The sequence below is a fragment of the Filicampus tigris genome, chromosome 11 (genome assembly GCF_054856515.1).
Source record: "Filicampus tigris isolate MCC_2025a chromosome 11, RoL_Ftig_1.0, whole genome shotgun sequence".
Taxonomy (NCBI): Eukaryota; Metazoa; Chordata; class Actinopteri; order Syngnathiformes; family Syngnathidae; genus Filicampus; species Filicampus tigris.
Window position 1 is genome coordinate 17,154,156 of NC_141227.1, and position 25,753 is coordinate 17,179,908.

The 25,753-nt window shown below is 39.4% G+C and overlaps 1 protein-coding gene across 3 annotated transcripts in view; it reads right to left on the minus strand.

Moving 5' to 3' along the window:
• Positions 1–1,469: 1,469 nt before the first annotated feature.
• The window catches only part of slc8a1b (solute carrier family 8 member 1b), a 163,820-nt gene continuing 139,536 nt past the window's right edge, over positions 1,470–25,753 (minus strand). For 2 of the 3 annotated variants that reach the window (XM_086045222.1, XM_086045223.1), the window contains exons 7-13: positions 24,323–24,435; positions 19,893–20,050; positions 18,287–18,386; positions 13,646–13,831; positions 13,469–13,558; positions 9,044–9,147; positions 1,470–7,334 (exon numbers count right to left, since the gene is read on the minus strand). In XM_086045222.1, the coding sequence (XP_085901348.1) occupies positions 7,062–7,334; positions 9,044–9,147; positions 13,469–13,558; positions 13,646–13,831; positions 18,287–18,386; positions 19,893–20,050; positions 24,323–24,435 (1,024 nt within the window). In that variant the 3' untranslated portion in view covers positions 1,470–7,061. Of the gene's footprint in view, positions 7,335–9,043; positions 9,148–13,468; positions 13,559–13,645; positions 13,832–18,286; positions 18,387–19,892; positions 20,051–24,322; positions 24,436–24,622; positions 24,730–25,753 lie in introns of all 3 variants that reach the window. The other variant, XM_086045224.1, reaches the window with a different exon arrangement.

Here is a 25,753-nt window from a genome sequence, read left to right on the forward strand (position 1 = left end):
TGGCCTTGAGACCATGCCAATGTGAGTCTTATGTGGCGCTTTATAACAAGAAGACAAGCTGTGTGTCCTTGTTATACAGCCGTGAGACCGTGCCAATGTAAGTCTCATGTCTCTTTATTTATTCCCTTTCTGTAAGTGAATGCAAAGTAAGCCTTAAAGCAGTTTGCACGTTTGTTCTTGCTGCATGGCTGTGACACCATGCCAACGTGAGACTCACGTCTTCATTACAAAAGGAAGACTAATGTTTGATTTTTCATTGTCCTCCCATTCTGGATTTGAATGTGTAAATTGACTTACTTAAGCAGTTTACATTTGTTTATTCTTGCTTCATGGCTGTGAGACCATGCCGATATGTCATTAGTTTGTCTATAGAATGATGCCTTGTAAATCATTTCTCCCCCCGAGAAGTCTGTTTCAGTGGAGGTGTTTTCTTTGAGCGTGGTCGTTGGAGCATGGACCATAACGATTTTTTAAATTTGTGGTGTGACTGATTAAGTTAGTTTTCAAGACAGTTCTGTTTAGTTGGTTTTCCTAATGAATGAAGTGTCATTTTGTAAATATACTAGATTTACAGAGGCGTACATTTGAGTGGAGGTGTTTATTCTGACTCAAACACTCGTACAATAAAAGTGAACTGAGACAACGTTATCATGATGCAATCAATAGAAAGGATATTTTTTTTACACAAGCGTCTTCATCCACACGGAGGACACTGTGTCCATAAATGCCAAAACAATAGCAACAGACAGAATCACTCCACTACTATTATTACTATTCTTATTATTATCATCATCATTATCATCATCACCCCCACTGCAGTCTGATGAGCATTGCAAAGCGAGCGGAGACAATGCTCCTTTATTACACGTCCACGTAAACAGAGTTAATCAGCCGCTGCCTGCCGACTCAAAAAGACAAGATTGTTAATTAGCATTGTGGTCGATGGTTGCTTAGCACAAAAGAAAGAAAGGACACACTCACGGTAAAAAGGATGACTATGCTTGGATGTGTTGGGTCGTCAAAATGAAAGGAGTCTTCGCTCTTCATGTTCCGAAAATTAAGTTGTTCTACAAAGTATATATGTTCAAGAAAAAATGTTTTTTTTTTAGATTTAGCGTTGTAAATTTACGAGAATGAAGTTGACTGTTTACGATGCAAAATTGTAAAATTTTTTTTAGATTAGTTGTAATTTTACAAGAATGATGTATATTTTAGAGGTAAAGTCACCTTTTCAAGATTTGTAGTAATTGCACGTGAAAAAGTTGTATATTTTTGGGACTAGAAGCATTTTTTTAGACTGAAAAAGTTGTATACTTTGAAGAAAAGCCGCAATTTCTCAAGAGTCAAGTTGAGATATTTTTAAGATAATGTTCAATATTAAAGTGATAATTTTATAAGAATAAATTCATATCCAAACCGAAAGACACAAGCACACACGCACACACAATAGTGAAACACTGAACTCATGGTGTCTCTGAAACAGGGTATCCCAAACTTTATTTTATTGGATTTTTAATCAGAAGTACCATGGAGAGCAGTCACAGTTAGTGGCAACACACACACACACATGCGCACGAACGCACGCATGCGCACACACGCACACAAACACACACACAAATAACTTCCCCGTTGGTCTCTGACAAATAATATTAAGAATCATTCAACAAAAACCAAAAATACGTTTACACAAAGAGGACAGAGGCAAAAACAAAGTCCCTATTTTACCATACATGATTAAAGTGGCAAACTGCACCCTGTGAGAGAAAAGTTAATGGAGCAAAGCATGATGGGAATGACAGCAAGTAGGTGGAGTGAATCGTGAAGGCAGACCAACACAAATAAAAAGGAAAAAGGCCGTCTGAAATGCCCCGCATGGAATTCAAAGAAACGTGAAAAAAAAAAAGCAACGTCCTCCAAAGGCAATAAACTCTACTGTGTGTCATTCTTGACTGCACTGACTTTCTTTTTCCTCCCTAATAAATATTTCTCTTATGGAGTAGCAATGATGGCCACCTGCGCTTATTTTTTAATAACACTGTACAGTATATACACAACAGAATTTCTTTCATGGCAAAATACGCTTTTACGTGAAGTATCAGCTATCTTTCTCATTCAACAACAGCAGATATTGCCTTTTCCCCCTCCATTTTTAAAAGACAAAAAAAAAACTGAAATGTATGAAGGAGTATTAGGACCACATTGAAATGAGCAAAAAAACCAAAAAAACAAAAAACAAAAAAAAAAAAAACACTGAGAATAAAGCTTTGGATATTTTCAAGATTAAAAATCATACTTGTATGAGAATAAAATTTTGAGACAATTTGAGGGAACATTTTTAATTTTAAGATTAAAAAATGGTATTCTAAGAAAGTAAATTTCAGAAGTCGTAAATATTCAAGATTATCTATTTTGAGTAAAACATAACTATGGTATTCTCATAATGTGACCAATTTAGAAACACAAAAAAATGTATAACTTTTTATCTCCCACATATACCAAAGTAAAATTACGAAAGATTTTGCAAGTGTAATATATTTTTGGCATTAAAATCATAATTTGACTGTATGTATGTATGTATGTATGTGTATATATATATATATATATATATATATATATATATATATATATATATATATATATACATATATATATATATATACATATATACACACATATATATATGTATACGCGACTTAATGCTTGAAAATACTCTACTTCAATCTCTTGTGCCTAATTTATTTATTTATTTATTTTTTTTGATGAGTGTGGCCTTAATACTCCTTTGTTGTAATGTGCAATTTACAATAAGAACAGTTTAAAGAAAGAAAATGAAGAGAAATCCTGAATCTGTACAGCATTCGGACCTTTTTGTTGTTGTTGTTTTGTTTGTTTTTAATTGGAATAATGGGATACGATTCTCTATAACTCTACTATGTACACACACATTACCATTCATGCACTGTGTCCACAAGTTGCACGTTGACATTCCCGAAAAACATGGAGATAGATGCAGACAGACAAAGTGGTCGCTGCGTTACGTTCCATTTTCTGCTAGTGAAGAAGACAAAAGCAATCGAGGACAGATAAGACACCAGGACGATACACACATATGCTCGCTGACCCACAAATCAACGAAATATGGCTGTAATTTCTTCCCCCCGCCCCTCCACTTCCTGTTTGGCATTGTTTCATGCCGTCGTCCTGGTTCCCGGTCATATCCGTCCATTCGTCCATTGCTTAATCAGTCAGGACGTTCTCCACGAGGTAAATCGCGTCGTTTTGTAGTTGTTTTTCCTTTTTTACATTAGGTACAAGGTGGTTGTTTACACTGTAAGCAACTTCAACATAAAACAAAGAAGAGGAAAACAAACATTAGAGCAGTAGCCGTTTCACAGAACCACAAAGTCAGTGCAAATCTTTTTCCTTCATTGAAAAAACAAAGCATCCACTTCTGCTCTGTTAGCATCACGACAAGCTCGGGCTAATGCTGCATTCGAGAACAGTGAGAAACTGAAAAGACTGAAAGACATGTGATAATGTCAAACATGTGTGATATTATCGCGAGACCAAGACTATAGGAAAAAATCATCTAAAACAGCTGCGATTACCACCTTACACTAAACGAGTGGAGTGTTACTCCACTAAAACTTCCTTTTGTCTTTACAGCTTATATTATTTGCTCATTGCGGTTGTAAGCCTTTTTTTTTTTTTATTTACTGAAGTATTTTAATTTCAAATCCCCCTAATTCCCAGTGGTATCGAATGCAGCATTTTCTCCAGCAGAGCATCTGTCCAAGCCTGTTTGGGCTTGAAGAAATGTCATACAACAATAGCAAAATCAGCTCATTCCCCATTAAAAGACAAATGCTAGCTACCTAATTTGATGCAAACACCTATGAATATGCGACTAAAAGCTTTTCAATCCTGCGCTCAAACAACTGGGCAAACGTGTACATTTTCAGTAAGTCCAACCACCTGAAGCCACCAAAGCTAACAGTTGAAGTTACTCAAAAAGTGACAGCCTCCGCAAATAAGCACAACTTTTTACAGTGTATAAACCTTCAGCTCCATGCCAGTGAAGAGACAAATACATATAGAAATTTTCAACATGGTTAGGTTCTCACAAGCTCTTAAGAAGGTGAATAAATGTGTGTGTGTGTGTGTGTATTTTTTCTTTAAGAAAAGAACCCCTCGGCTAGAAAAACCCTTGTACAGTCACTTGGACAGCAAATATTCACATAGAAATATTTCCCTTTGACAAAAACAGGGGTAAACTGCCACTCAAAGGCCTTTAAGGAGAACTCCAAATGGGGAAAAAAATCGTGCATCATGCAAAAGTCGGGCGTATATTATTATTATTTTTTTTTTTATTGTCATTGTTATTATTAATACGGTGTGCGAAATCAGTCATTCAGGGAGGAGCGCCATTCCAGAGTCATGATTTTAAGATATTTATGGAAACTCGTCTGGTCCACGGTCTTGCTCGTCTCCAGTTTCTTACAAGGGGGGTGGGGTAAATCGATTTAAAACGGATTTACGGTTCTAACTACACAATTGCAAATTACATTTTTAATTTAAGATATATCAAGTAAAAGAACACATCAGCAGGAAAGTTCTGTCCAAAGATAACGATCATCATTAACTTGGACACAATCTAGATGAATCCAACCAAAACCCAAATTGTAAGACATTGGTGTAATCAATTTCTGCCCCAAGATTGATTAAAATATATTTCCATTTAACTTTAAAAACCCTGAAACGATTTCAGAGATTTGTGTCTAAATTCATGTTAGAAGATAATTGTTGAAACCATGCAAAGATAGAACAATGTAGTACTCGGTTGTGAAGATTTAGCATTAAACTATTTTTCACCATGTCAGTTTTTCAAATTTTTGGGCTTGGCTAAAACAGTGCTTAGAGACTCACTTCAGTTCAGGCATGAGTCGCCCTTTCCCCACATTTGGTGCCCAACGTGGGGCTATCGACAATAACTGCAAGTAATAATTTACTGAGCGAGTTGAAAGTCCTACAGAAGCCAAGAGTGAGTTTATAGATTTTTTTTTTTTAAATCACCAAATGATTGTGAAACTCTACTCACAGATAAATTTTCATGTCAGACGACTCTGGAAAAGAACTTTTATGCCTTCATGCTGAAAGAGGCGTGCCACATAGAAGGACAAGAACGTGTTCGCATTAGCGGTTAGCTGGTGTGATTGTAGTGTGCAGTTAGCTAGCTGGCTATGCCTACACCCCAAAAATGCATCTTCCCTTTTGATAATCCGCTGATGAAGCCAGTTTAGAGTGCCTTGTTGTTGTCTGTGAGTGTGCACACGTCACGCAGGGAAAGACGGAAGAGTGAGAATGGGGAAAACATTACTTTAAAGTCCGAGTTAAGAGCCAGTGTTTAGACAGGGGGTTCGTGCTGGTGTGGATGCTTCAGAGTGCTTCATAGTTGCTGGAAAAGTCCTGCAACAATCCATTAGGAGCCAGCAGGAGAATTTAAGCGGGCATGTAGTTATGTATAGGCAAAAGAAAGATTATTGACAAAGTAGCATCCATCTTTCCAGAAAGAGTAGTGGTATTTTATTGACAGTTGATCGGGCGTGGTTTCAGTGCTTTCAGAAGCCGACATTTTTGGTGACCTTTTTTATGTAACCAAATTTGGCAGGTGGTGTGTCAAATTTACAAGACATACTTTCACTTAACAGCGATATTTAAAGAGAAGTATTATGCCTTTACCCCCCCCACAAATAAAAAATTCCCAGGTCTCTGAATACATTTTGCTCGGTCAAAATACCCCAAGGATCAAGAACTGGAAATCAGAAAGTTTTGGTGGGCTGTCCCGTCTCATGCATGTTTAGCTGTGTACCCTAAAGACAAAACTACAAGCAAGGTGACAAGTTAGGGTTCAGGATTGGTGGTCATAAATGCAGGTCAGCCCTTAAGGATTTGGAATGGTCCACCGATTGTTCAGGAGTGTTGTGGGGGTGTGGTTTAAGACACACAAAAAACGTGAAACAAAACTTAATGGGAGCAAGGCATCAGAAAATGAGGTTTCACTGAGGGTGGTACCTTTTTCTTTTGTACATATACATTGGTGGAAAACAAACATAAAATTCATCTATATTTTTATATATATATATATATATATATATATATATATATATATGTATATGTATATATATGTATATGTATATATATATTGTACATATATATGTATATATATATGTATATGTATATATATATGTATATGTATATGTATATTTATTTATCTATTTATTTATATGCACTCGTAACGCTCTAACAGTTTTAAACGGTATCATGGCCATTTTGTCCGATCAGACGAGGCCTTATTAAAGGTATAAGCACGCACTTTCACACCCGCCTTCTGCAGTATAAAGCAACAGAAAAGAGGCCCAGGAGATCGCAACTGGGAGAACATTCGCAACGAGCCGAAAAAACTCGATCGGCTAAGATCGGCTTCTTTTACTTCTCGTGGACGAAGACTCAGCGTTTCTACAAGCCAACAGAAACCCTCCCGAATTGAATACTTAACAAAAGCATTTTCAGTCTCAAGCGGCAAACACAAAGAGGCGAGTTTTTGTTGTGGTTGTTTGTTTTCACAGTACTTGACTACTCAGTACTTGAGTCCCTAAGCAGCAGTGATGTCCACACACACGCATACACACACACAAACATACTGGCTCTCCTGTGGTCATGTGGTCAGTATTGTCCACTCATGCATGGACTCACAAACACAACTAATCAGTCTTGGTTGCACCTCTTTAAGATTCTACCAGGTGTGCGAACTCTACGGACGCCAAATTTAAGACCATTTTTAGTGGCTATTGTTTTAAGTTAAGTAAAGAAATGCATTCAGATAGTTCCTGTGATTCCATGTCCACATTTCCTTCGCTTATGTTTTTAGATGCACTGGCGCATCCGTCACTCCTTCATCCATTCATTCGTAAGTCATTCCGCAAAAAAAGGAGGGAATGACAGACTGAGTGGGCCACCTTGACTTCCCCCCTAAAATCCCCTCTGAACCAGATTTCACCATCCTAGAAGCCCTGGATGTGGCAGTAGGCCTCCAGTGAGGAGAAGAGGATGTAGAGGAGCCAAAGGCTGACGAACAGCATGGTGGTCAGGGCCTTGGCAGTCCGCGGCCCGCCCAGCTCACCGCCGATCTCGGGCCGCCGCCGGTACATCAGCATGGCAACGCAGATGAAGGCAAAGATGGTGAAGAGCGTGACGGAGAAGGCCAGCTTGCCCGGGTCCACCCGGAAGGGGTTGCCATTGCTCTGGTGGTAGATGGCGGCGATGGACCATGCCACCTGTCACGCAACAGATTCTCTTAGAATCATTTCAATACGATGTTTGAGGACTGACGACTTTAGGCTGCCTTGACACTAGGTTACCATTGGCAACGGCAAACCGAATGGTCATGAAACAATGCAGGGGAATGGGATGAGCAAACTTGACAGGCCGTGATTGCCTTGGACGAACAATGAAAACAATTAGCCACGGAAGTCATAGCGCGGAGAAGAAACCCAGTCGGCCGTAGTAAAACAGGATGAAGAACAACACAAGAGGGGGTCTGTTGTGGGACCATAAGCATATTCTGTATAACTCCGGCATCTCATGGTCCTTTCAAGTTTTGTCACATCCTTCTCGATATTGTTCCATTATGGCAAGTTAGCGTGTATGGTAGTTTTGCCGCATTCAAGCACAGCGGATCCCCGTGTGATGATTTACGGGCCCTGCACGATACCGTATTATGTCCCACATTAACACTCACACTCACAGTCACTGCCGACAACTCTTTTGAAGCCAAACCAAGTTTTCAATTTAGCTATAATACACATCACTTTAATTCACACTATTATTCTGGCACCTAGATCACATTTTTGTGATAGTTTAAACCGGGTCCCAGACGCAAAAATCCACTCAGTAGCTTAACGAAAGCTAAATGAAAATCTTATCCTTATATTGCTAAATGATTCTCTATACTGTCGGCTTGTCCCATTAGGGGTCGCCACAGCGTGCCATCATTTTCCATTGAAGTCCATTTTCTGCATCCTCCTCTCTGACACCAACTGCCCTCATGTCTTCCCTCACTACATCTATCAACCTTCTCTCAGGTCTTCCACTTGCTCTCTGTCCCAGCAGCTCTATACTCATCACCCTCCTACCGATATACTCACTATCTCTCCTCTGGACGTGTCCAAATCATCTAAGTCTCTCTAAATTTCCCCTCTAAACATCTAACCTTGGCTGTCCCTCTGATGTGGTCATTTCTAATTCTGTCCATTATGGTTACTCCCAAAGAAATCTTTAACATGTTCATTTCCGCTTCATACTCACTTCTGTCCTGAGTCTAGCTTCCATTACACGTTCCCATAACTTAATTGTGAGGCTCATCAACTACATTCTTCTGTACAACTCTGACAACTCTGCACATCACCCTTGTTCATGAAAACGGGCTACAGCACACTTTTCCTCCAGTCCTTCTTCTCATCCTCTATAATTCTATTAAACAATCCGGTCAAAAACTCCACAGCCTTCCATACCTCAACAGGGATGTCATCTGGACCAACTGCTTTTCCATTTTTCATCCTTATTAGCGTCTTTCTAACTTGTTCCTTACCAATCATTGTTTCTTCCTAGTCCACCGCAATTGCCTCGTCTACTCTTCCTTCTCTCTCATTTTCCTGAATCATCATCTCCTCAAAGTATTCTTTCCATCTATCCAGCACACCACTGGCACCAATTAACACATTTCCATCTCTATCATCAATCACCTTAACCTGCTGCGTAACATTTCCATCTCTATTTCTTTGTCTAGCCAACCTGTAATGATCTTTCTCACCTTCTTAACTATCCAACCTGGCATATGTCATCGTATGCCTCTTTTTTGGCCTTTTGGCTACTTCTGCCTTTGCTCCTCGTTCTCTCTCTGGCTGTCCCTCTGTAAAATCCCCTGTGTGTTTTTAACATATTTGGCCAGTGAAGATGATTCTCATCATCAATTCAAGGTACTCACCCCAATGCCCAGGAAAACATTGACAGCATTAGAGCCTGTCACGTTGCCAATGGAGGCGTCGGCGTACTGATCCTGGATGGCCGCCACTTTGCTGGCAAAGGTGTCTGTGAGAGAAACACACACAAGGCATCAAGGGTCAATGTCAATGTTATATGTTATTTCATTTATTAACACTACATGAGAGCTTTGTCAGTCACGTTTATATTACTTAAAAATAAAACAATCAAACTTGGAATTTGACTCATACATCACATCACATCCCAATGAAGTTAACAAAAAGTATCAAAATATATGAACGTACAAAAAGTCCAAAATTCAAGATCTGGTCTCTCCCATCATTTTTTTTTAAATTTAAAATAAAAAAATACATATGGATTATTGTAGTATTTAAATTAAAGCAAAAATTTTAAGTTCATGCTGGTCCGATGGCATTATTACTTTTGTGTAGTAAAATGGACTCCCAGTCATTCACATTCATTGCCAAAGAAAGTGTCCAACAATTCCTCATCTTAACTCTGACCAAAATGACTCCGTGAACTTTCTCAACACTTCCCTGAGAGAAAGTTGTGCTCCAAAACATCTGTGAGAGTCCAAAGAGCAAGCAGGCAGTCACAGGTCAGCACCTCCTCTTCATTAGTGACTCTTTCACAAGTGCGCAAATGAGGGCTATCAGGGAGAGGAAGAGGGCAAAGAAGTGATGCTTGCCTTGAAACGTCAGCCAAAAGGGATGATAGTGGGAAGAAAAAAAAAAAAGAGGATGATGGGAGCACCCAAAGGAGACGGAGGTGCAGAAGGGTTGAGAGGCAATGGGCCAAAGAAAAAAGGACTGCAAAGATAAATCTCACTCGCCATAAAGCTTCAAGGACCTTCTGCTCTCTCTCTCGTGTGTATGTGTGCGTGTACTCGTGTGTGTATTCGCACCACCTGCCTCCATTTTGAGGCGGCGCTTCCTTCAAAGTCCTGCGCATGCATCCCATCCCATCACATCTTTTGCAGCAATGTTCAGCAGTGAGCGTGCTTCTCCGCAGAGAGCTCGCCACCCTTACCCCAAAGCCCGGCTGTCAATCAAACTTCCACCCGCTAGCGGCAATCTGCTAAGTTTCCTTCATTTCCCTCTCCCCTCCTGCCGTAGTCTCAAGAGGACGGTTGATTAGAGTTTCTTCAACAACTTCATTCTTGCTGCGGCACAATCAACCGTCGCCCCACCAATGCATCGAAAACATTGGGTAACAACGATTATGCTGTGATTGATAAATATGGTAGAGTACAGCAGCAACGCCAGCTGTCTACATCAAATCTGAGGTCAAATGGACCTCTCGACCACACAAAAAGCCTTTTATACTCTCAAGTTTGAGGGGGGCAGAACGGTGGACGACTGGTTAGCACGTCTGCTTCACAGTCCGGAGGTCCGGGGTTCGATTCCGGGCTTTGGCCTTCTTGTGTGGAGTCTGCATGTTCTCCCCATTCCTGCGGGGGTTTTCTCTGCGTACTCCAGTTTCCTCCCACATTCCAAAAACATGCATGGTAGGTTAACTGGGCAGCCTTAATTGTCTCTAGGTGTGACTGTGAGTGTGAATGCTTGTTCGTCTTTGTGTGTCCTGCGATTGTCTGGTAACCAGTTCAGGGTGTAACCCGCCGACTGAAGCCAACTAGGATAGGCTCCAGCACGCCTGCGGTTCAGATAATAGATGGATGGATGTCCAAAAACACAGACGTTGTATGAGGTTCATTGAGCTCAGTAGGGGTTCCAGGAGCTTGACACTATGGCAAGCTTCATTTGCGTCGTCTCGGGATCTGAAAGTGTCTGAAACTAAAACTGTTCATGAATGTCTTCAGTGTCCCAAAGCATTTTTTTCCTTGCAACTTGAAAAGGTTAAAGTGAATGAACGTAATGGACTCTGCCATCCACGCTTCACTTCCAATCGACGCTGTGCTGGCTAGAAATGATTGGATATGTTGCTAAGCGTAGCATAAAGCCAGCCTTCAGTACACACGACTTTGTCAATGCTTCTTACTGTTTAAATGAGCTTTGCTTGGCAGTGAAAATGAATTAAACTTGTGAAATGATGCAGTTCAGGTGTTTACAACCACTAGTTTTTACTTCCTCACAAGCACTTATATTGTTTTGTGTGTGTGAGTATGTGTGTTGGTAGGGATAACTGTGATAAATGAGGTTAATCGTCACGGAAACCGCGGCGCAAGATGGGATTTATGAACTGCAAAAGCCAAATAACTGCAGGTCTGTTTTGTGGCAACTCTGTGTGTGTGCTAATAAGGCTAAATGGTGAGAAGGAAGGGATGTTTGCTTTGCCTCCATTTTGTGCACCGCGCTCTATGTGTGTGTGTGTGTCTCATACATCATGTTAATGCTTTGTAAGGCCGCCTGATCCCGACGTGACAAATAGCCGCATGCTAATAACACACAGTGGTGGCGGTGGTGTGTAATCACAGCTTCAGTTATTTGTCCACATGTATGACGCTAGAGCAATATTGTGTGTGTGTGTGGGGGGGGGGGGGGAGGTGTTAAAACATTAACCAGCACTGTGTAGCCTAAAGTTTTTCTGTTGTGGGGATGACAAGGCAGTATCAGTTTTAATAGAGGAGTCATACAAATTGTGGGACAGATTTTCAAAAGCCCCTTTCACAGTCAGGAAGACAGAGTTTTCAAAAAGCCCTTTCAAACTGACTGCCTGCTCTGCATGAAAGGTACCAGTATGGGTATCAATAATGTGTGTGAAATGTAATAATATAGAATGGGGGTTGAAGTCTGTGTGACTTATTTATTTTGCTCGAAAAACAAACAAATATCCTGGATTGATAAATTGGTGAAATTCAGGAGGAATTCATATTTCGTGCTGGGAATTTTTAACACGTTGCTGGAATACAGTGTTCCATCGCTACTTTGTGTTCCGTTATTGCGGCTTCACTCTAATGCGGGTTTTAATTTTTACCCATAAATTTCATGCACACAATAGAAGTCCATTTCTTCTAGAAGCAACAATGACAGCATTGAGTGATAAAAATTGATACAATGGATTTATCGAATTCCAATAACGAACATGTATTTCCATATTTAGTGTATTTCTGTTCCTTCCTTGGTCATATAACTGGACTGCTTCAACCCCAGCCTCCTGACTTCGTGCTGCCCCCAACCACCCGCCCCCCCGAGTGACTGATTGTTTTTAAGAGGCTGCTTTAGTAATAAATCATTTACTGCGGCGTCATTGCAGCGCGGCCTTGCTTTTTTTTTTATTTTCCCAGTCGAAAATGTGCAGAAAGGAAATGGGAGGAATAAATCTCTTGCACAAAATGGCCGCGCTGAATTGCAAATGTTATGCAATACAACACAAATCTCCAAAATGAGAGACCCTGGGGGGGTGATTGCTCATAAAGGCCTCGCGTAATCCGAAATGGGAAGAATATCCAATAGTAGAAAAAGACTGAACGCCCACTCTTTCGCAGTTCCTCGTAGATTTTTAACCGACCGTTTTTTATGGGTTTTTACAAGATACAGGCAAGTCTGGATTTAGAGTTGTGCACCTTTAGTGTAGTATCACACTGTATGGAAGCACTGAGCTTTACTGAAAAGATGTAGCAAAATGAAGGACAAGACGAAAAGGAAGAGAAACTCCCCAAAGAAGCTTCAGTAAGTATTTTTTGTATGTATTTTTGTACTGTATGTGTAGCTGATCCCTGTTTACTGTAAACGAATGGATAGACCAAAAAGACGCTGGCCAACAGTGACAGACGCTTACCCTCTGCGGCGTCCGGCCGGCTGTCGGAATGTCACGCTGGAGGAATACACCGCAACGACAGACAGCGACGCTGACCATTGACGTACCTTCTGCGCATGCATAAGATGTAATACCCTTCCATACCATCGGCGGCGGTAGTCACTATTTTTCATTGTTAGAAAAATCCAACCGGAAAGCTGTTGGCCGGGGCAGATTATAAAAACGTAAACAATGCATTCAGCTATATTCTTCGCTCACGATGAACTCCCACGCGAAGTGAACCACCACGTTCTTGACACGGTATTGTGAAAAAATTACATAGTCAGCCCTCGCTCTTGTACTTGTAAGAAGATTATGGCAGCGGAGGCGTGCTCACTGTTTTTCCGCATTTGTCACTTCCCCTTGGTGCTCCGTGCGCTGATTTGCTAGCTAACAGCCAATCAAAGTGACCAAATGTCACAACTGGTGACGCCGATTCAACATGATTGATTTGTTTACTGCCACTCCCTGATAAAGCTAACTATCAAACTTAACAGAACAAAAAGAATTACACATTGCCCATTCGAAACAACTACATAACTTAAAGTCATATAGCCATAAAGTCTGCTCGTTTCATGCTAACACATAATGGCAATTGCCACCTTGACACGGTAACGAATGACAACGGTCACTGTATTCTTGATGAGCTCACCTGGTACCGACGTTCCCAATGCGACAAACACCACCGCTGTGACCGAGTCCTTCAGGCCCACAGTGCAGCCAAAATGAGACGCCAGGTCACCTAAAACCACACATTCACATGGAAGTGCAATACTTAGAACACATACAAGCATACACACAGACACACAAACATGATGCGGTGTCATACCGATGACGGCGGTGAGCAGCCCGATCATGCAGATGGACACGACGAAGCACGCCCAGCCGTTCCAGTACTCGGTGGGCGGCACGAAGGCGAACAGAACCTTCCAGAAGACGGTGAGGAAGTGCATGACGTAGTCGAAGCACGAAGGCAGCTTCTCCTCGCCACACTCGTCGTCATCATCATCCTCGCCTGGGTGTGGCGAAAAAAAAAGGACGGAGAAGAGTTGAAGGAGACATCTATTGTTTAAATACAAGAAATAATAATAAACGTGTTGTTTTCATTTAAAGAAAATCACAAACAAAATACATACATAAATATAAATACTGTTGGCAAGCATTTAAGATTTAATTGGTTTAGATAAAAACAATTAAAGACAAAATCAACTTTAAAATCATAAAGTGATAAAAATGAAATACAAAAATAATAAAAATATTAAAATACAGCACAAAAAAAATGTTTGATGTTTTTCAAATCAAATATTAAAATATACAATTACACAAAATAATATTTGAATACATTAAAATAATAATAATAATAACAATAATAATTAAAGATGATATTGAAAGGCTGATACTAAAATAATTTCATAAAATAAAAAATAATTTGAAAGACATTAAAGACATTCAAATTTAGAATTTAACATTTAAAATTCAATTGCTTTTTACAACAAGTTATCAAACTAATAAAATAATATTCAAATATATTAAAATAATAAAATGACAATCAGTTAAAATAATAGCAACAAAAAATATAATAGGAAAATAACTAAAATAACTAAAAAATAACTGCTTTCATGATATAATATAAAGTAGCCTATATTGATCAGACTAATGCTGCCCTGAGAAGGTGTGCCGTATATTAGCTTCCTATACCAACGCCACTTTGTTCCTTTTCTTCAGACAGAAAAATCATTGAGACTTTTATGTGGGTAAAAATAAATGTTTCCTTTTTCAAGGGGTCAGCACACGGCGGCTAATCAGCTCATTAAGTATAAATGGAACGGCGAGTAGAAGGTCAGCCCCCCCAGTACTTCTGTGTGTTAATTATAAGGGTGCGCCCCTCCACTGGGAAGCACCAAAATAAAGAGGAATATGCTCTGATTGGCTACAATGCATTAAAAAGGTTGACCTTAAGGTGTGATGATCTTAATTACAGGGTAGTTTACTAAATGTACTCTATTCTTATTTTATAATTCTTTACATTTACTATCATATGAATTTTTAAAACATGAATTTCGTATTATAATTGGACAAAACAATATTTTACATACGTTTTTATATAATGATATCAATAATTATTATTCTTTTTAACTGATATATTCGTTTTTATTTGCTGTATTAAATGTATTTTCACATTCGGTGATTCAGAAAATGGGTGAATGGATTTTCACGATTATTCTAATATGTTCGAGTTTCAAACGCGGCTCCAATTTGTACCTCCCAATGACGTTAGTGACATTCATGATCACATTCAACTCAATGCAAAAAAACACTGTCAAAGTCCATTAAATCCACCTTTTAAGTGCATCTCACACTTTCAACTACTTTTTCAAACTTTTTTTTTTTTCATGCGTATAATCCCCTGAGATTATATTCAGTATCTGCTAATCTGAAATTCTGATTGTTTTCCAAGATGGTTTGGCAGCTCCAATTTAAAGCACAAACGCTGGCTGCAGCTTTATGACAGCAGCCCTGTACTGTGTGTGTGTGCGTCTGACTTGTGCTGACATGCTCATGTTTATATTCATGTGACGCCACTCCTGTCAGATATCCTGTCACCCACATATACACACACACACACACGCACACACACACACACACACACACACACACACACACACACACACACACAATCCCCAAATAGCTAGGTACCATTAATCTGATTGTTTCTAGTAAACAAAGCAGCTATTCATCAGTAAGAGCGGTCAGTCAATCAATTATGTCACAAAAACTAATGACATCATGCGTCAGCCATGTTTGTACTATATTAAATAAATAAAAAGCACAATGTTGGAGCAAAATGTGTTTTTTTGTGGCATCATTTATATGATTGGTGGCGTGGTTGAATTGGCCTACCGAAAGGCCATTCACTGCTGATTGGAAACCCTTCAACACCTCCTTTGTGTGAATGTGTGACGTTCACTCATTTAACTGATTGGACGTCAATCAAATCACAATGGCTGTATATTCTAGCTATACTGTACAAGGGCACACTAAAATAATGACGATATGTGGGGTGACTGTAGCGTCTAGTACGACCCCTGATTGATTAATTGATTAAATGAAGAAGACAGGAATCAGGGATGAACTCACAACGAAATATGTGTTCAACAATAGCAATTGAGTCGCGCTATGTGCGATAATCAATAAATCAGAACAACACCACGTATTATACATGACGATTTATATGTAATTGCAAACAGAAAAAAACTCTGAGAATCAACATGAAGTGTGACAATAGCCGGGTTTACATGGAGGCTTCTTTGTCAATCCGATTGAAATCATTCTGAAAGACGATTTCTGTTCACCTCTTTACACGTGAGGTGATCTTTTCTGATCCGCCGTTTACATGCTCCATAATCGGATTTCCGTCCTTTGAGGTCACTTCTACGAAACCAAAAACACGGCACCAAACGCGTTCGGGAGGACCGACAAGAGGTCAGAATTGCTTTTAAACCTTTCAACGAGAAGCAGTTGACCAACGCAGCGCCGTGGGAATCCATGTTGACTCGCATGAAAACACAAGTCGCGCAAGTGACATCAGAGCATTTTTGTCGAATAGTGACGACGTAAATCTCCGGGTCTGACTGTCCACAGCCAAATGCGGATCCGGAGGTATCCGCAAATCTCCACTGTGGCCGGAGTTTTGCGTTTTCAATGAAAAAACTCCGGGGACGTGTGGATGATAGGGCTAACCGCAGGCTAATATCCGCCGTTTGCAAAAACGTGTAGACAAGGCCTCAATCTACTCGGCCATTACACAGTCTTCCATCAATTACCAGATGCAACCTCAGAGATAATGGCCCTGAACCAGGTCCAGCCATGATACCGTGGCTGGGTTCGACACACCTTAACAGGCCAGAAACGGTAATTAACCTCCCACCTCGCACTTAAAGCAGCTAATGAGGTGTGGGAGCCACAGGAAGGGAGAAACTCAACGAACCTCAACAACAACCTAAAAGCCAATCAGCTTTATGTTTGAAAGGCCTGAAGAAGCAATAAGGTGTCACTTTCATGTGGATTTAGGAGAGCAGACCTCAGACAAGGACCAACAATCCTAAACGTGTCTCAGGCAAGAGTTCAGTCCTGTAGAGGGAGGGCATGAACGGATTTTTTTTATTTTTATTTTTTCTAATTATCTATGTTTTGCTTTGAATGTTTTAAAGCACTTTGAGTTGCATTTTTATGTATGACAAGTGCTATATAAATAAAATGTGATTGATTGATTGATTGATTATCTCTTGGAACTTGTGGGTCACTGCCCATAGTTAGCCAGAGTGTAAATGGACTAAAACATGTAAAAGTCAACAAAAGTTGGGGGGAATGACCAAACATACTTTTCTGGTACTATTTGAGGTGGTGATGCCCAGTACAATAAAGATTATTTTTCTACTTTTGCTCCATGTGTCGGATCTGGTGGGTCAGACCCTCTTGGCCCCCCAAATATGCAGACAGGTAACAGCGATGAGAATTTACAAAAGCACAAAATGCTGTCTTGTAGGTGGCGGTAAATTATTACAAAGTGGGTGCCAACTGTAACACATGGCAAGCTTTTTTCACCACAGCTCCATCTGCTGAGTCTGGTGGGTCATTGGCCTAATTGGCCTCAATCCAAGTGGACATCCAAACAAACTAATCGTACTTCATTTGTTAACATCTGTGTAGCATGTGTTGAAACGAACGAACAAACGAATTAACCAACTAACTAACTAGCTAGCTAATTAACTAACCAACCATGCCTATGTTTTGTGGTTGTCCGGTATTAAATCATTTGATTTCAACACACATTTTGGCAATGTGGTATTTAAAAAGTAAAGGGTAAAACTAAATCCTTGCGTAAAATTGTTAAACTTATTTAAATTAAGTTAGACTTTTATAATGTCAATGTGAAAATATGTACATCTATTTATATTTTAATAACCTTAATGACTGACTGCTTATTGCATGTTAGTGAATGGAGCAAAACCAGGAGAAGAAGCAACATTTGAGGCTTTTGTGTTGAATCCAATCACTTCAGATGGTTTCATATGCATGTATAAAAACACATCAATTATATTGAAATGCACCAGAAGCACCTCCAAGGCGCAATAATCATCACATTAGATGATTTCTTTGCCACGGTTCTTTGAATTCTGTACTGGTTGCCTGGCAACAACATCCTAACCACACTTGAGGAAGTGGCACCTCTCAAAGTAGACAGATGGCTTGACCTTTACATAAAGTACATGTACAAACATCAACCTTTTTCCAAGCTGTTGCTTTCAACATTATGGAGCCCTACAAAAAGACAGTCTATCAATCAAGAGCCAATTAATATGTACTTGACAATCATTGGTGTATTATTTAAAAAAAAACAAAGACGAAAGGGGGTAGGTATGAGTACATATTACATACATTAAATTGTGCGTATGCAGCCCTGTCTTACCTGCGCTCACTGTGATGGCCTCTATGAACTGGTCTCTCCAGCTGTTAGTCCCCACCAACAGAGCCAGATTGGTCTTCTTGATAAGCTTGTCCACTGTATTCTGACAAAGATGACAAGAATTTGGTTGGTAAATATTTTTGTCTTCAAAAAAACGGAACAGCCAGTGAGGTTTTGGCTGATTTAGGGCAGGTGGGACAGTGCCCCACCAGAGCAAGCAGATGGCGTAGTGTTGTTCTTTGCAAAGTGAGAGTTAGCGTCCATAACAAACTCAGCAAAATAAACAAGCCTACCATAGCTCCTTGTCCTTAGCTATAACATAACTTTGTATATCTTTATTTAATTGGAATTTGGTGGACAATTTCACGCCGCAATAGTTATCCTATTATGTAATTACATGCATTAATTTCTTGCACACAAATTACCAATTGTCATAACACTCTAATTTGAATAGACTTTATTCTGAAATAAATTTAAACGCTAATAATAACTCTGGACAAACTTTATTCTTAATTAAATGTAAAAAAAAAAAAAAAAAAATCACATCCGTTGTCAAGTTTTCATTTGGAACAATGCCCCACCAGATGTAGCATATGGTGCTGCAGTCAAAAATAAAGCTCATTTACCTTACAAATCCTACATTGTTTATGCATAAACTCATTTGAAAATTTTACAGAAAAAAAATAGTTGTTTCTGAATTAATTTTCTTCATTCCACCGCTTCTTGTCGTTTTTCTCTTATAATTTGCAGCTGAGCTCCAAAGTTTCCCGTAAGTTAATGTGTGCCTTTTTTATTGGACTTTGGTGCAATATAATTTCTGCCACAAGTCATTATAACAGCGTGTGTGTGCGTGTGTGTGTGTGTGTGTGTGGGGGGGGGGGGTGTGTGCGTGTGTGTGTATGTGCAAAGCTTTATCTTCCCCCGTCCAAGATCCATTCAACACAATTAGCAACCCGGTTCTCCCTCTGAAGTGCAAAGAAAGGAGGAGGATAACAGTCCCGCCGCTCACTTAATTAGCGCTGATGCGTGTATGTGTGTGTGTGTGTGTAAGACTATTACCTCAGTTCTTCATAAATGCTCTAAATTGGAAGGAAAGATTAGACAACATGAAATGGCAAGGATTTTGCTTCCCTTTTAAAAGTTTCAATTTTGTGGCAATCCAGAAAGAAATGCCAATCAAATTCAGAGATGTAGTTCCACTCCAGTCCTGTGGGTGTCAGTAATAGATAGATGCGGGCAGTGTGATACGGTAACAGGGGCAAATTATGTGCCCTTTGATTCATGGTCGATGTGTGGGTGCACTATTTGGCAGGGGAAGTGTGTCAAGCGGCACACTGGCGCCATTGTTGCATCTTAGCGCTCTTTTGCCAAAACATATTCGCTTAACTGCATCTTCTCCTTTATATTTATATATACATATAAATATATTGTTTTTTGTTTTTGTTTTTTTGGTTTCCTGAAGAAAAAAAAGATGCATTTGTTTAAGGTGAGTCATGCACTGACTGATTAATTGGAGCATGGTGTAAATTACAGTGGAGGCCATTTGAGAAAAAATGATAAATGTTCCTAAGAAAATACACGTGTCCATTCATGACTTTGTCAGCCTTACCTTGAACTCGTAGGATTCCTCAATGACCACCTCCAGTTTGACGTGATCTCCCAGCATGGGGCGCCCCATCTCGGCGATGCGCCTCTCCTCCTCGTCCTTCCCTGTCAGAGCTTCTTCTTCCTCCGCAATCTCTTCTTCCTTCTGCTGCTGCTTCTCTTCTGCACAAAACACAACAGAAATGTCTACATTTTTAATGCAGAAAAACACTGAGGTATCGATCTCGAGATGGGCTATTGCGCTAATGAGCTAACACCAGCTCCTGATTGAATAATGCTGTCAACCCTAAAAATATGCTTAACTAAATTTGTGACGTTGTTGTGTAATGTGAAACATACCAACCCAATACCACCTGTTACCCAAGAAACAAGTTTAAAACATTTTAATAGGATTAAAAAGAATTAGTTAGTCGCTAGCATGTCAATGAGCATTCTATGAGGACAACAAACAAAACTTTCAAGTTAACGTAACTTATTTTAATTATGTTGCACTAACAATACACAGGTAGTGGGTTGACAACAAATAGGTGATTGATTTAGCTACATTGTCATATCATGCAACCCATTTTTAACACATTTTTTAAGCATTTTAACACAACCAAAGATAATAAAGCTACTTGTTAAAAGTGTGACCTGCAAGAGCTAAGTCAAACACATTTTGAAACATTTTAACAAAATTAATCATCACTACCAAGGAAGTTAGAAAGCTTACTTTCTGCGAGGACAACAACGAAAACTTGTATTAACTTATTAATGTGTCTAACAAACTACATGTAGTGTGTAACCACTTGACGACAACGTTTGAATTTATATCAGTTAGATTTTTTTGTTGTGCTCAGTTGCTGGCATAGCAGTTAGCAAGATAGCTTTCTGTGAGGTATCCAAATAAGGAAAATTTGAGTTTAAATTCACATTACATAAACTTAATTTTGTGGTGTTGATCTAAAAAAAAAATAGTACAAGAAGTGGGAAGTAGCAAAGTCATAATATCCATCAAGTTATCTAGCTAGCTATGTGTGTCTGGGGAGGGGCAAATGCATGATGTAGGGCTAATATAAGCAATCAAAACAAAAACATTCCTTCACTAATGTTGCAACATTAGCATGTAAAGTGAAATGAAACAACCCTAACAGGTATTATCGTTTTGCTACTAGCGTGTAAATTAACAAGCTAGCTGTGTAGCTTTACGTTATGCAGTATCAAATGTTGGATTAACTTAATTTAGTTGTGTTTAACGAACAAAAGACAAGTAGTAAAGTAACTGCTTGACAACAAGGTAGTAATTAAGGTCAAAGCATTGTTGGCCATGGTGACAATCGGGCCCTCCAGGTTATGCTGCAGCACTTAAGAGCTGTCGCCGCCCGTTTAAGCACACATTAGCCAACAACGCAGACTTTACAACATGTCCACAGACCCTCATAATGACCAGCTGAATGACACGAGATGGCTGTGACAACTGCAGGAGGTGGACCGGCGCTCGTTTTTTGGTCTCTTGTCTTGGTGCTTGAGAATGCAATAACTGCTGAAATTGCCTGAAGAGCTGATGCTGAACTGAAATACTGTGGAATTATTATTGAAATGTACGATATTGAATTTGAAAATATATATATTTTTTAATTAGTATAATGAGAGATGATCAAATGCTAACATTTGGTAAGTTGGAACCGTTTGAATTGGTGGTGAATTTCTGAATGATTTCATAATATTGTCAAATGTCTGCTTTGATTTTGCATTTTTGTGCGGTAAAATGTGGACTACTGAAAAATGTGAGAAATGTGAAAAAAAATGTGTTTGAATCACTTGAGAAACAAGGAAGGAGAAGAATGTGAAAAAAGTGAATATTCACACAATTAGCAGATGCTAACACTGAGGTTATGCAACACAACACGAACACACAAACACACACAGAGGAGTCAAGGAAAAAGGAGGGCGAGAGGACATTGCTGTCAGACAAAATCTGTCACGTATATTCCCACTGAGAGCCGCTGTGCGCATGTGTGTGTGAATGCGTGTGTGGGTGTGTGTGCGGGTGTGTGGGGAGGGGAGGGGAGGGGGTCCTGACCCATGTGTTTTGGGCTGTTTTCCCCTCTCAGGGCTGTTCCTTCCTCACACGCTGCACTTTCAGCCTGCTGTGAACTCGCCTCTTGCACTCCCTAGGCTTTTTTTTATTTTTTTATATATATACCGCAAAATAAACGTGTAATATCACGAGGTCATCCACAAACTTCTCTCTCACACACACGTCGGATGTGCGTGACCTCACCTGCGACTTGAAAATGAAATGAGACTAGTCATTCGTGTTCTGAGTCAGCTTCCTTGTGTGACTTCGATGTGAAAGCACACACACAAACGTTCTTAAATTTAATTCACGTGTATAATCAGCCACATTGAAATATTTAACATGGCTGATAGACAAGTAGTAATTGCTATTAGGAGTTGTGAAGCCATTTATTTTTAACTCATTCATTGCCAAAGACATATCTATGTTTTTTTTACATTTTTTTTCAAACGCTAATCTAAAAGAGGATCTGAAAATGTGTGTTAAAGAGTAAGCATACTCTCTAGTTTTCATGTTGGTTCCATTTCTTCATTTGTATAAACACAGGCTAAAAACTCAAAAGTGAAAACAAGCGCAGACAAACTATTCGTAGCTTGACTAATCAACTTAACAGCCGTTATATTGGAACTCATTAGATGGCCAAACTACTAAAATGCAACGCAGCGCCCGATGAGCACTATGAAACGTGAACATCATCAGATGCCTTTTCCGACGACACACGAGTACACGCGCATGCAGAGATGGAGGTCATAAAAATGTGCGCAGGACCAGGTAAATACCCACAATGCACTGCAGCGCTCAAAGTGCACAACGCACTGATAGTACTGTTTGTGTGTGATATGGACTTACTTTAATGAGTGTACACAGTAGAGTTATAAGTGGTGTAAAGACATCAATTTCTTCCCCGGACAGCAAGTGGAAACTATAGTGATATATTTTATCTCTCCGGAGACAACATATCCAGTGACTATTTTGTCATTATGGAGCCAAAAAAAAACAAAAAAAACAACATATTTTGTAAGTGCTCTGATTTGGTTATGTGTTTGTAGAATGTATGAAAAGTTAACATTTGTGCGGTTAAATATTGGTGAATGGTTATCATGTCATATGAAGGTTATTTTAATATAAACGATTTGTGTCAGTGTTTAATGTGTGTTTTAGGCTTTGTGTCATCCTCTTATGATTTGCGATATCTATTTTTTTCCTATACTTCAGAGCTGGAGTAAAGCACAGCCTTTATGTGCCTGTCTGCGTGCTTTTTCGCCCACCCTCAATGCACATTCCACCTGTGAACACTTTACAAATGTCACAGTGAGAAAGCTCTGACATTTTAAACCCCAGCAGCAGATTTCACATCTTGCACAAGAAGCCCTGAAAGCTCCTGAGTGGCGGGAAAAAGAAGAAAAAGGAAGCCAGGAGGAGGCGGTGGAGGAAGATGAGAGGACAGGTGTGATTCCCACTCAAGCAAACCTCTTAAGGGAAGCAAAGGAGGAAAAGTAGAGAAAATTGTATACAAAAAAAAAAAAAGAGAAGCAGGAGAAGTGCTTAACCTCAATCAAAAGGCCTGTCAAAATGGATGCCATACAGTGGCACTACGGTGTATGATTTTGCACAGCCAACCAGCAAAGAAAGGTCATGATAATCATGGGAAAGCTGTCATTATTATTAATATGCTGATACTTAAAAATATAAAAGGTTACATTATTTAAAAAAAAAAAAAAAAAGTATTTTGATGCGTTCAAATTAGGTTTTGGGTTCGACATAAAAATGTTGCGTTTTTTTGTTTTAAATTATGAATTCAGGTGCAGATTTTACCTATTACAAGTTGCAATAAATTTCTCATTTTCCAATATTTTCCAAATAATAACATGAATCAGATTTTTTTTTTTTTAATTAAAAAAAAATAATAATAAAAAAAAGGTAATCTACAAGGGTTGTAGAATTTGGTCTTGATTGAGCTGCCGGACTCTGGGGTGCCTGTTATTTTTGTATGTTGCCAGATATTCAATTTACCTGTGAATCAATCCTGACTCTTTATGACAAAAATGTAGTGGGCATCTCAAACGTTGGAAAATTTGCTGCAGACTTAGATTAAGATGCCGCATTTGTGGGTACATAAACATAGGACGACATGCATCTATGAATGCCTACAATTTGGTGTAAAATTAGACTGATTCAGAAATTTGTGTTTTGAAACCAAATAATGAACCCTATTAGAGAGTTGTTTTATGAACAGCGTAAAGATATACAATTTGGTGTTGATTCAAATTAGATTCAAATTCAAGTTAACTAGTCCAAACAGGGTGGCCAGTTGATTGAGGGATTTATGGAGCAAATTCTCCTTGCTGTAGGGATTGGGGGAGGGGGTCTCACACCTGTCCAATCTGTCCCGTTGCCTTTCCTCCACTGGGGGGCTTGGAGTAGAATGTAGAAGGAGGACTGCTTATTGTACTCCTCACGGTCTAAGATCCTAACCGTTATGCTCTTCCTGTATGGGACACCCACACACACACACACACACACACACACACATAGAGGGGAGTGGTAAATGCATGCATGGTGTAAAAACCAAACAACATGGCACAAATGAATACACAAAACACACACACAGACACACATGAGGAGGTTGATGTGGTGCACAAGGCGGTGATTCGCTCAATGAGGCTCCTGCCGACCTTTGGATTCGTCGCTCTCCACCAGGCGAGGTTCTCCGATCTCTACGTAGAAGGTTTTGTTCTTCTCATACTCCTCGTCATCAATTATTTTCACGTTGATGGTTTTACTGAAGAGGAGGAGGGAGGAAAGGAAAGGAGGAAGAGAAGGGGGGGAAAAAGAAGCAAAGAGAAAAGTGAGAAGAAAGGCTGGAAAATTAAGAGGAAACAGGAAGTTTTGGATTTCCCACCATACAGTGCAAAACTATTATTCGGCAAAGATAAATCACCTTTTAATGTTTTTTTGATAGTAAAATAAGCCACCATTTTTTGCAAGCTTGTTAATCCAAGTGAAACTTTTACATGGCATTATATGCGAAAACTAGCTACTAAAGACACCAAAAAATCTGCCATTTTGATTTGAAGCAGCCATTTTGATTTATTTCCAGGGCTTTTCCAAAGCCACATTTCTACTGGAATATTTACAAAATTAAGCCCTCGACGCCAGTTTGACTTAGCAATGTGAAATTTGGTAAAAAAAAAATCTATTAGGGATAGAAGCACAAAAAAAGGCTCAAGAAGCCATGCAAAAAAAGATACAAAAAAAATGCCATTTTGATTTGAAGTGGCCAAAACTTTCAGGGCCCCTTCAAAGGTGAATTCCTCCGACTGGAATGTTTTGATAATTCAGCCCAAAAAAGCCAGTTTGTTTTGGCATCGAGAAATTTGGTTGACGTCTATCATGAGTAGATGTACAAAAAAGTCTTAGAAAGCCATGCGCAAATAGACACAAGAAATCTGATATTTTGGTTTGAAGCAGTCATTCTAGAATTATTTTGGCCTTTTTCTAGATTCTGGCAGAATCTGGCACACTATCTTGCAAAACATTTTTATTTTAGTTTTTAACTGTAGCGGAGCTTGGCGGTGGAGCATAATCACTCACCATAAATACACAACACATACTTTGGATGCTACTTTGGTATTTAGAAATGGAACCAACAGAGTCAGTGTTTTGACATTCGGAGGAACTAAACTTGAATTACTAATTTAAATTAATTTGGTACATGTGGGAAATCATCACATTCCACCAGAAATTCAGTCAAAAATATTCACAGCCATATTGCACGAGTGTTGATACCATTTAAAGAATTATGT